This window comes from Argopecten irradians, chromosome 12, assembly GCF_041381155.1.
Source record: "Argopecten irradians isolate NY chromosome 12, Ai_NY, whole genome shotgun sequence".
Taxonomy (NCBI): Eukaryota; Metazoa; Mollusca; class Bivalvia; order Pectinida; family Pectinidae; genus Argopecten; species Argopecten irradians.
This window is the reverse complement of record NC_091145.1, coordinates 9,410,996-9,421,465: the sequence shown is the minus strand read 5'-3', so window position 1 is coordinate 9,421,465 and position 10,470 is coordinate 9,410,996. Positions and strand designations below refer to the sequence as shown.

The window sequence follows — 10,470 nt, the reverse complement described above, 5'->3', positions numbered from 1 at the left end:
TTGATTGCCACTTTTGGCAAATCTTACTGTCAGTAATTAGCAGAGTTATGGCCCTCTGATTTAATAAAAAAAAAAAGTCATTTTCTGCCACTTTCGTACAATAACTAATAAATATTAACCCATTTTCTTCAAACTTGGTAACAAAGTTAAATGTCTTAAAGGCTTTGCCAAGTTCGATCACCACTTGCGACGGACCTTATTTAGCCCTGAGTTATGGCCCTTTGATTTAATAAAAATAAAAAATAAAGTTATTTTCTGCCATTTCCCTGCAATAACTCTAATAAATATTATCCGCTTTTCTTCAAACTTGCTAACAAGGTCAAATGCCCTAATGGCTTGGCCAAGTTCGATTGCCATGGCATGTTTCAACCAAGGTTAAACCTAACCTCAATAATATTTACCTACAATATGTCCTGAAAGCGGGGGATGGAAATTCCTAGAATTTGCTTGTTCACCTGTCAACAGCTCACAGCCCTGGTTATCTGTCAACAGCTCACAGCATTATATATATTATATTAGGCCCCCCCCGGGGGTCAGTAATTAAATCAGGCCCCTGTAATTACAATTTTGAATTATATTCTGTCATCTATGCTTATAACTATAATTTGTACAATGACAGAAATAAACAAAGAAATTTTTCATAATGGGGGCCCAAATATGTTTATTGCCCCCTTTTGATAGAATCTTTAAATTTATGCAGGGTCGTTTTGTAAGAGGTGAAAGAGAGTGTAAGGAAAGACAACAAATATTAAAAATAGAATCCTCAATTGGATGTGCTTCTTAGAGGAGTCCGAGCAGTATGCTTCAGTGAGGCAAGTATGCTCATCTTCACATGGAGTCAGAAGACAATTTTTTGCAATCTTCCATAACAACTTTTTCTCTGTTTGATACATTATAACTGTAATAGATGATGCTGGTGTAAGGATTCCAAGGCAACGCAGGTTCATGTTTGTCCAGGACTGACCAAGTCACATCACCCATGAAAGGGGTATAGATGATGTCTGTGTCTGCTTAGTAGACCTAGTTATATAATGATCCAAGTTGTTTCCATCCAGTCTAATTCAAAACCTATCCCAGGTCTGGTGCAGAAATGTTGGTAGAAATATCCAGTTGATTATCATTTTTGTAAACCAGCTTTCTTTTGTATGTTATTTACTTTGGCGAATTTTGCAATCAAAGTAAATTTGCGAAAATTTATCTCTGCAAATAAAAATCTTCATCTGATATCGATGGGAATTTCCAGACAATTTTTAAATCTGCAAAATTTAATGTTAATCTTTCCAAACTAAAGACTTTTTACTTTTCCATTACACCAGTATTATTCTTACATTTCCACAGCTTGATGACATGTAGCTACAAGATTGTATTATCACACATAGCCTTATACATCGTCGGAGACCCACTTGTCATAGCACTACACTACGCTTCACTTATAGTAGTGTAGTGCGATCACCCATGGGTCTCCGACGATGAGCCTAATAGACATTTCTAACATCGATCAGACACGGACTCAGAGGCCAACTTCGACTGGTTTCAGGGATCATCTCAAAATGTTTCATGCAAAATTTTCCTCACTAATGCTATATTATTTTTACTTTTCTTCATTATTTTTTTTTTTATTTCTTTTTATAATACACATCAGCCGCAGTCACCATACCACTTTAATGACAAATAAAATATTATTATCAAGAGTATTTATTATGACCTTGATTAAGCATTATTTTATATCTTCAAAAAAGTTTTAATTTTGTTATTTTACAATAACACTGTCTCACTATCAAAAATCTCTACAAAATTAAAAAAAAGTATTCCTTATGGATATTGTATTGAAGCTATAAATAAAAATGTGCCCATGTGTCCAACAAATATTTGTCATCCTTGCATCAAGCCATTGACAACTTCTAAGATTTAACAGCCTATTCAATCGGAAGTCATTTTCTTTTCATGAAGTATTGCGATTGCAGAGAGTGACGTTTGCATTAATTCCCACCAACAGAATCATTTTTTCTCGCTGTACTATCATTATGCACTCATATGTTTATTACATTTGTGTAAAAAATGGTTAGTGGAGTCAATGCCATTGGAAAAAGTTAACATAAATATTTTGATTGAGGATGAGTTTCAAAGTTTCTTTCTTTTTTAAAAAGCGCTACTTAATTTGATTTATTGATTTCCATGTTTCTTTCGGTTTTACTTATTTCATAATACATGTATCTCTAAATTGCTTAATATTTGAAAACAGACCAAGCGGGTAAGCGACCCCTGAGCTTCTCACACGATATACGCACGATGTCTGGATGGAATTGAAATGCAAATTTTACATTAAGGAATAGATAAAAAAAATTTCATGTAGCACTAAGTTGCCATAAGATCTCAAGTTCCAGTGAACTCTTGGATTGGCCAATCATAAAGGTAAAATAAAATATCGTCTGGAGCTAACATAATCTTTTTGTAGCATATGCATGATGTGACGAAATGGCTTGTTCATATGATAGTATATATATATATCCAGCTATAGTATACGCATCTCAACCGAGATAAGTGTACACGATTATGTGTGGATCTTTGAGTTTTATCGTAGTTTCTATGACGCTGAAAAACTACAATTTTAAATGTAAATACTATAAATGCTCCGCAATCAACGAACATGTAAATATAGTGTAAGAAAAAGGTACAAAGAGATGTTAATAATAAATTGTTATGCATTGTGAGATGACCCCTCAAGCCGTCGAAGTCGTACTCCGAGTTCGTGTCTCTGTCGTTGTTAGAAATGTCTAATAAAAAACTAAAGATACATGTAATGTGTACCAGAGAGAAAACCCTGATATATGAATCAGTGCGTGATTTATTCTTCAATGGTGAAAATATGAAGTGGTAAAATAACTGGTTATATGGTTTACACTAGCCTGTTGCCTGATAGAAAACTCAAAACCATAAGTGTTGTAGAAAACATTATCTATCTTTATTTATTTTTTTGGATTTTTCAATATTTTTTTGTGTGTGATTTGTACAAACAATGAATGATGGTCGTGTTTGCCAACTCTGTATTGTATACAGAGAACAATGGTAATATCACTGTTAAATGGTAGAATGTCTATATAAACCAATGTTCCTATTGAGATGAAGCACTTCCAGGGGTTAGTCTTATCGTTAGATGTTGATGATACGACTCAGTTTCTGTACTCGATTCAATAAGATGTCTCCTTGTTTTATAGTAGCCTGAAAGAAACAAAAGGTTGATACTATAATGTATATTCAGTCATCAGAACATTTATATTCAGAATTTGTTGATGAAAGTCTCTAAATTTTCCAAACTTAAAGACAATGATGAAATTGAATTAATGTAAACTAACTACAAAATTAATATTCTACAAGCCTCTATATAATTTCTGGACAGTAAAAAAGGAATGAAACAAGAAAGACCTAAGGATGTACAGTTAAACCTATCTATGAACATCTCCCAAGGGACAAAGGAAAAATGGTGTCTATAGCAAAGTGGTCGTTATACACAGGTCAAATAAAATTATAAATGGTCATTTGGGACCCTAAGAAACAGGTGGTCTTTAGAAGAATTGGTCGTTCAGGAAGGTTTGACTGTATATACTTACACCATACCCTATACCCCCACCCTACAAACATACACATCAGGATGAAAAATGTTTTTCCTCCACGAGGTTAAGATTGTTGAAATGATAACGAGACTCATACGATGTAATTATGTATAGGCAGAGTTACTTACCTGATACTGCCAGTTCTTGTTGTCTGGTCGGTTTGTCACCACAATGCCCTTTACTTTGTCAATCTTACAATGTAGACGTCCAGCAGCAATGAAACGGGCTAACTCTCTAGATAAAACAAGATTAGATAGGTATTAAACAGGCTAACTCTCTAAATAAAACAAGATTAGATAGGTATTAAATGGGCTAACTCTCTAGATAAAACAAGATTAGAAACGGGCTAACTCTCTAGATAAAACAAGATTAGATAGGTATTAAACGGGCTAACTCTCTAGATAAAACAAGATTAGATAGGTATTAAACGGGCTAACTCTCTAGATAAAACAAGATTAGATAGGTATTAAACGGGCTAACTCTCTAGATAAAACAAGATTAGATAGGTATTAAACGGGCTAACTCTCTAGATAAAACAAGATTAGATAGGTATTAAACGGGCTAACTCTCTAGATAAAACAAGATTAGATAGGTATTAAACGGGCTAACTCTCTAGATAAAACAAGATTAGATAGGTATTAAAATATTCATCTAGTAACAGAAAGCTCCAAACAGCAACGGTGTAAGCTAACACTACCAGGTAGATAAAAAAGTACTGATAATTACATTAAACTTTAAACAAAAATAATTTTTTCCAAGGTAAAGAGAAAATTGAGAAATTACTTTGCTTCTCTTACTACAAATCAGCAATAAGTAATGATGTAGATTTTTGTTTATTTTGTATCCAGTAACTTCTAATACTGCTGCTTTTGAAAATTGTTGTTTGAACTTACAACATTCCAATGCTTGCAAAATACAAGTGTACTTAAAAATCTCTTAACAAGGGAAAATATACATTTGAAATTTCCTTTTACACAACACCACAATATGGGGCAAGTAAGTTTTTTCAAAAGTGTAGACAAAAAACTGTTGTCAAAATTTCAAGGCAGTCTGCCATTAAATCAAGACACACATAAAACAATCATTGTCACATGATATAGAATAAGCAATAGAAGATACAAGAAGATGAAGGAAACAAATGTCATAAAGTCTAAAGCCTTCAGCGAGTGGAGGCTGAAGGCGGATGAAGGCGGAATCTAGTAAGGATTGTCTGACTTTAGCAACACCAATAATGTATTATGACACTTACTGGTCTATGAAGTCTACGGATACTCCAAAAGCATCTGCCATGTAATCTAGGGCCAGACTTCTGTAGGATTCTAGGAGCTGTGTGTAGGCTATGATCCTCATCTCACGTGTGTAGTATCGGTAGTGTGGGGACAGGAACCGATCATACTTCATAGTATCTTCCATTTGGGCTGAAATGGTGAAGGTATTTATAGATTATGCACCTTTTTATAGGTCAATATGGTAATTTACTGTAAAAGTAGAATTAATTGCTGCATGGAAATTGTCCACTAATACATTATTTTTATTGTATATCCATATGCAAATATATCAACAAATTCAAATCTTGATATATGGATACCGTTAAGTTAACTATAGACCTACATTGCAAAAAATTATGACACCATTTGAAAGCTGCTTTTATGAAAATATCAATGCATGAATTATCCATGTTTACAGTTCACGACATGATTCTACATCAAAGAAAAAATAATCAAAAAAGAACATCATCAGGATTTGAAGTTTGAGTAGGATAAGTTCTATAACACACAAACCCCGGGACAATGGATACTCACCTAAAGTTCTGACTGCATACTGACAATCGTACAAAGAAAACAGGTAGGTCTGAATTTTAGGTAAGCTATTAATACCTCCAGTATTTCAGATCCTTTGACAACCTGAAAAAAACCAAGATAACAGAATAATATTGCTAGACTTTATTATTCTTTTACAACATTTCTTTATTATCAGTATGAGTATATCCTAATAAGATCCCAATTTATGTATGAAAATATCACTTTCATATTACCAAAGACTCGATAATTAATTAAAGTATCATAGGTTTTTGGAGTAGAAATATATTTTTAATCTGAGCATTTTAATTTTAAAACCAAAAGAAATGCATCAGAGAAATGAAATGTTTTCTTACAACTTGTTAGCTTGTTTTAAAATGTTTCATAAACATTGTAATGTTTGACGTTAATTATTAACTGCTGCTGAAAAATTTCACTTTATAACGTTTAACTGCAGAAATGAGGTTATACAAAATCTATCATTATTGATGAGTCCTGTCTTACCTTTTCTCTAAGTTGAGGCCGCTCTAGGGCAATCATACCACAAAGAACAGTGTAGGTTACGAAAGTTTGATAGTCCATCAACTCGTATGAGGTGAAAGTCGCGACCGTATCCAGGAATAGTCCGGCAGCCTTCTTAAAATCCCTGATGGACATACAATATACTCCCCGGTATACCTTCAGTCTGTTTCGTCGGTCCCAGTCGCCACCCTCGTCTATCAAACTGGAAAGGAAAATGGCAGATATTGTTGAGGTTACAGATTCTGACAAGACAGTCAGCTAAATCATGGTAAAAGTTTGGCATTTTCTTAAGAAACAATCTATAGATATAATGAAAGAAATATTATCTATCTTCAGTTGGACAACTTCATTATCTACAATAGGAATTAATTTTTTTTATACATAACATCCAGTAGACCCTTGGAAGTATGTTTTTAACTCCCAAAAATCAGATTTGACTCTTGAGTTTGACGCATGTGTGTGTTTACCATATGTTTTGACTCTTCAGATTTCTAAGAAATTGTAATTTGACTCCTGAATCTGCTAAAAGTCAAGGGTCAACTGGATGTCCTGTTATTAATTTGGTTTTTCGAGAAGTTACTTAGAGAACCAACATTTTGTTGTAGTTTTTTTAAGATAATTTATATAGGCTATGTCTGATCTTTTTCATGTTTTTGAAATAAAATATATCTTACTGTCAACAAAATGAATAAAAGTTTAGATATAATAATTTTCTTCAGCACTTACGTTTGAGCCTTCTCTAGATTCCTTGTGACTAGATCATGGTCCATATAATACAGGCCCATCCTAATGAGATGGAACACTAAGTCTAGTCTGTAGCCGAGGGTAACAGTCTTCTCCTGCGTCTTACGGAACTGTGTTAACGACCCTTCCTGTCAAAGCACACCGAGATTGTGATTAATGGCCTAAATAATATGGCACAAAGTAAATATTTTGTTCCTTGTACATGAATCGATATTAATGTAAACAATGATGATATTCCTTTTATATAAACAACACAATGTAATTTTGTGTTGGTTAGTTCTGAAATTATCTCCATTGGTGTAGTTATTTTTGAGAAAAAAATAAGGTAGACACAACATGAATTTCTCATTATGAACAACTGGTGATTGATGTTGATGGAAATTTTATAGTTAATATTATGATTATAGTGAAGATATAATTATAGGATTTGCAGAAAATGGAAAATTCACTTTATCATGATGTGATTTGTCTAATCAACATTTGATCTAAACAAAAGATCCCAGAGGGATCTTGGCGCCCACCTAAGAACGATCTTTGTCTGACAAAGGAAAGTAGGATCTTTTCTCTGCTTTTCAAGCTTTTACTACACATGAAATTTGAGAAAGATCCTTTGACTACTTTCTGAGATATATAACAGTAACAAACTTCAATTATCAATATCCAAGATGGCTACCTGCCACCATCTTGTTCACTGCTCTGTCCTAAAATGCAATATGCACAACTAGACCCCTAGAAGAACCTGCACATACAATTTGAGCCAGATCCCTTCAGTACATTCTTAGATATAGCGGAAAAAAACTTCAATTGTCAAAATCCAAGATGGCGGCCTGTCGGCCATCTTGTTCACTGATCGGTACCAAAATGCAATATGCATAACCAGGGACCTACGGGAACCTGCACATGAAATTTGAGACAGATCCCTTCAGTACTTTCTAAGAAATAGTGGTAACAAGCATTAACTATCAAAATCCAAGATGGCGTCCTGTCCGCCATCTTGTTCAGCGATCGGTCCGAAAATGCAATATGCATAATTAGGCCCCTAGGGGAACCTGCACATGCAATTTGAGACAGATCCCTTCAGTACTTTCAGAGAAATAGCTGTAACAAACTTCAATTGTCAAAATCAAAGATGGCGGTCTGTCAGCCATCTTGTTCATCGATCGGTCCCAAAATGCAATTTTCACAATTAGGGCCCTAGGCAAACCTGTACATGAAATTTGAGAAGAATTAACTTTTGGTTCCTTCTGAGAAATAGCGGTAACAAACTTTAACTATCAAAATCCAAGATGGTGGCCTGTCGGCCATCTTGTTCATCAATCGGTCCCAAAATGCAATATGCACAACTAAGCCCCTAGGGGAACCTGCACATGCAATTTGATACAGATCCCTTCAGTACTTTCTGAGAAATAGCTGTAACAAACTTCAATTGTCAAAATCCAAGATGACCACCTGTCGGCCATCTTGTTCACCGATCGGTCCCAAAATGCAATATGCACAACTAGGGCCCTAGGCGAACCTGTACATGAAATTTGAGACAAATTCTTTCAGTACTTTCTGAGAAATAGCGGTAACAAACTTTCAACTATAAAAATCCAAGATGGCGGCCTGTCGGCCATCTTGTTAACCGATTGGTGCCAAAATGCAATATGCACAACTAGGCCCCTAGGGGAACTTACATGTGAAATTTGAGAAAGATCCCTTCAGTACATTCTGAGAAATAGCGGTAACAAACTTTAACTATCAAAATCCAAGATGGCGGCCTGGCGGCCATTTTGTTGACCGATTGGTCCCAAAATGCAATATGCACATCTAGGCCCCTAGGGAAACTTACATGTGAAATTTTAGAAAGATCCCTTCAGTATATTCTGAGAAATTGCGGTAACAAACTTTAACTATCAAAATCCAAGATGGCGGCCTGGCGGCCATTTTGTTGACCGATTGGTCCCAAAATGCAATATGCACAACTAGGCCCCTAGGGGAACTTACATGAGAAATTTGAGAAAGATCCCTTCAGTACATTCTGAGAAATAGCAGTAACAAACTTTAACTATCAAAATCCAAGATGGCGGCCTAGCGGCCATTTTGTTTACCGATTGGTCCCAAAATACAATATAAACAACTAGGGCCCTAGGGGAACCTACATATGAAATTTGAGAAACATACCTTCAGTACTTTCTGAAAAATAGCGGTAACAAGAATTGTTAACGGACGGAAGGACGGACGGACAATGGAACACGGACAAAAAGCGATTTGAATAGCCCACCTCTGTTGATGGTTGGCTAAAAACAAATTTAATCTGACTTTATCAAGGAGTGCTTACTTTATCTCCAATTTTACATAAATATTCAGCCTTTTTCAACATAAATTCTCTGACTTCAGATTCTCCCAGATTTGTCTCTGCATCTTCTATGGATGCGTCTAGTGCCTTAAGATCGGTTTCATTTATCTTTTGCATTTTCTTTAACAAAGTCTCATCACATTTCCATTGTAGATCCTTGCACACTTCTTGATAGAATGGGGCCATGCCTACAATAAAAGAAAACCAATGACTTAAGTCACACAGCTAGAACAAGATTAGAAAACCATTTTGTACATATTACTGGTACAATATAACCTTACTTTATGTAAAGGTTTATTGAGTTAAAGGGTGTAACAATTAATCATGATAGATGTATTGCAATATTTTCTTGACAAGACAATTTTGCAACACATTCTTTTTGTTTTCGATAGAATAGTATACATTCAAATGATAGGAAAATTAAATGATCAGTCGTTAAGGATCATTAATCTATAAATAAACATAACATTATTCTTTGTATACAGAGTTGTTCGTCAGTTTCCATGACCAATAGGTTAAAAGACTTAAAATTGACGTAACAAGAAGAAATTTTAAGCTTAAACACGATTTCACAAGTGCCCTACTGCTCATCATTTATTTGGAATGATTTCAATTTTTGAAATAAGCCAAACAGCCCCCCTGACGAAAATAGGTCAATATTGTGTCGGCCATCACCCGGTGACCAGCCAATAGAAATCTTCTGTATCGTGATAGATCAAAAACGAATTGATAGACAACTTGTACAAGTAAGACAAAATATTATATATCTATGTTGATAAAACTGGTACATTTTATTTCTTGCTGGTTTGTTGATAACCGAGAGGATTTGATTACCCTGACGAATATTGGTCCTTCTAGAGTACATTTTTTACTAAATAGAGTAACTTTTCATGCAAATAAAAATCAGCATATTTTTATTTTACATATTTTTCTTTCATTCTACCCCATCCCTTTTTTTATAAATTCATACAGTAATATCTTGCTCAAATTACAAAACTACTTTTAATCTTCATGAAGAAAAGTCTTTTGAATGTCCAGGTTAATCATAAGTTGTATTTTGGATAACAATGACTTGACTACTACAAACAGCACACTGTGTGATGACAAGCAAAATTTGAAGAAAACAAATGAGTGTATTCGAAATTTCTCACTATTTGATTCAATGGCCTCTAGTAGTCTTCGACGTAAATCTTTGTCATTTTTGTATTTGCTCGTTCCGAGTAAATATTTCCATTGTGCGTGCTCAAAATTAGGGTTTTTGGCAAGACCCTCTTCTTCCAAATCTTCAACCGGCATTTTGTAAACGGAAGTGGATGTGCTATTTTCTCCGTATCACCTATTTTAGGAATAAATAAAATTAAAATGTGATATCAATAATATAATTAGCAGTTAAATTATATTAAATTATTTTAGGTCGATTTATTTCTCAAATAAAAATATTTGTCGTAATTTGAGC

The 10,470-nt window shown here is 34.4% G+C and overlaps 1 protein-coding gene across 1 annotated transcript; it reads right to left on the bottom strand.

The window, feature by feature from the left end:
• Positions 1 to 2,938: 2,938 nt before the first annotated feature.
• LOC138336211 (26S proteasome non-ATPase regulatory subunit 6-like) lies at positions 2,939 to 10,342 on the bottom strand. Its single transcript, XM_069285588.1, is given in 9 exon segments — positions 2,939 to 3,219; positions 3,740 to 3,845; positions 4,861 to 5,029; positions 5,414 to 5,482; positions 5,485 to 5,515; positions 5,915 to 6,134; positions 6,659 to 6,804; positions 8,997 to 9,202; positions 10,166 to 10,342. Coding segments are annotated over 9 exon segments (1,161 nt in total). The 5' UTR covers positions 10,311 to 10,342; the 3' UTR covers positions 2,939 to 3,150.
• Between the last annotated feature and the right edge of the window lie 128 nt (positions 10,343 to 10,470).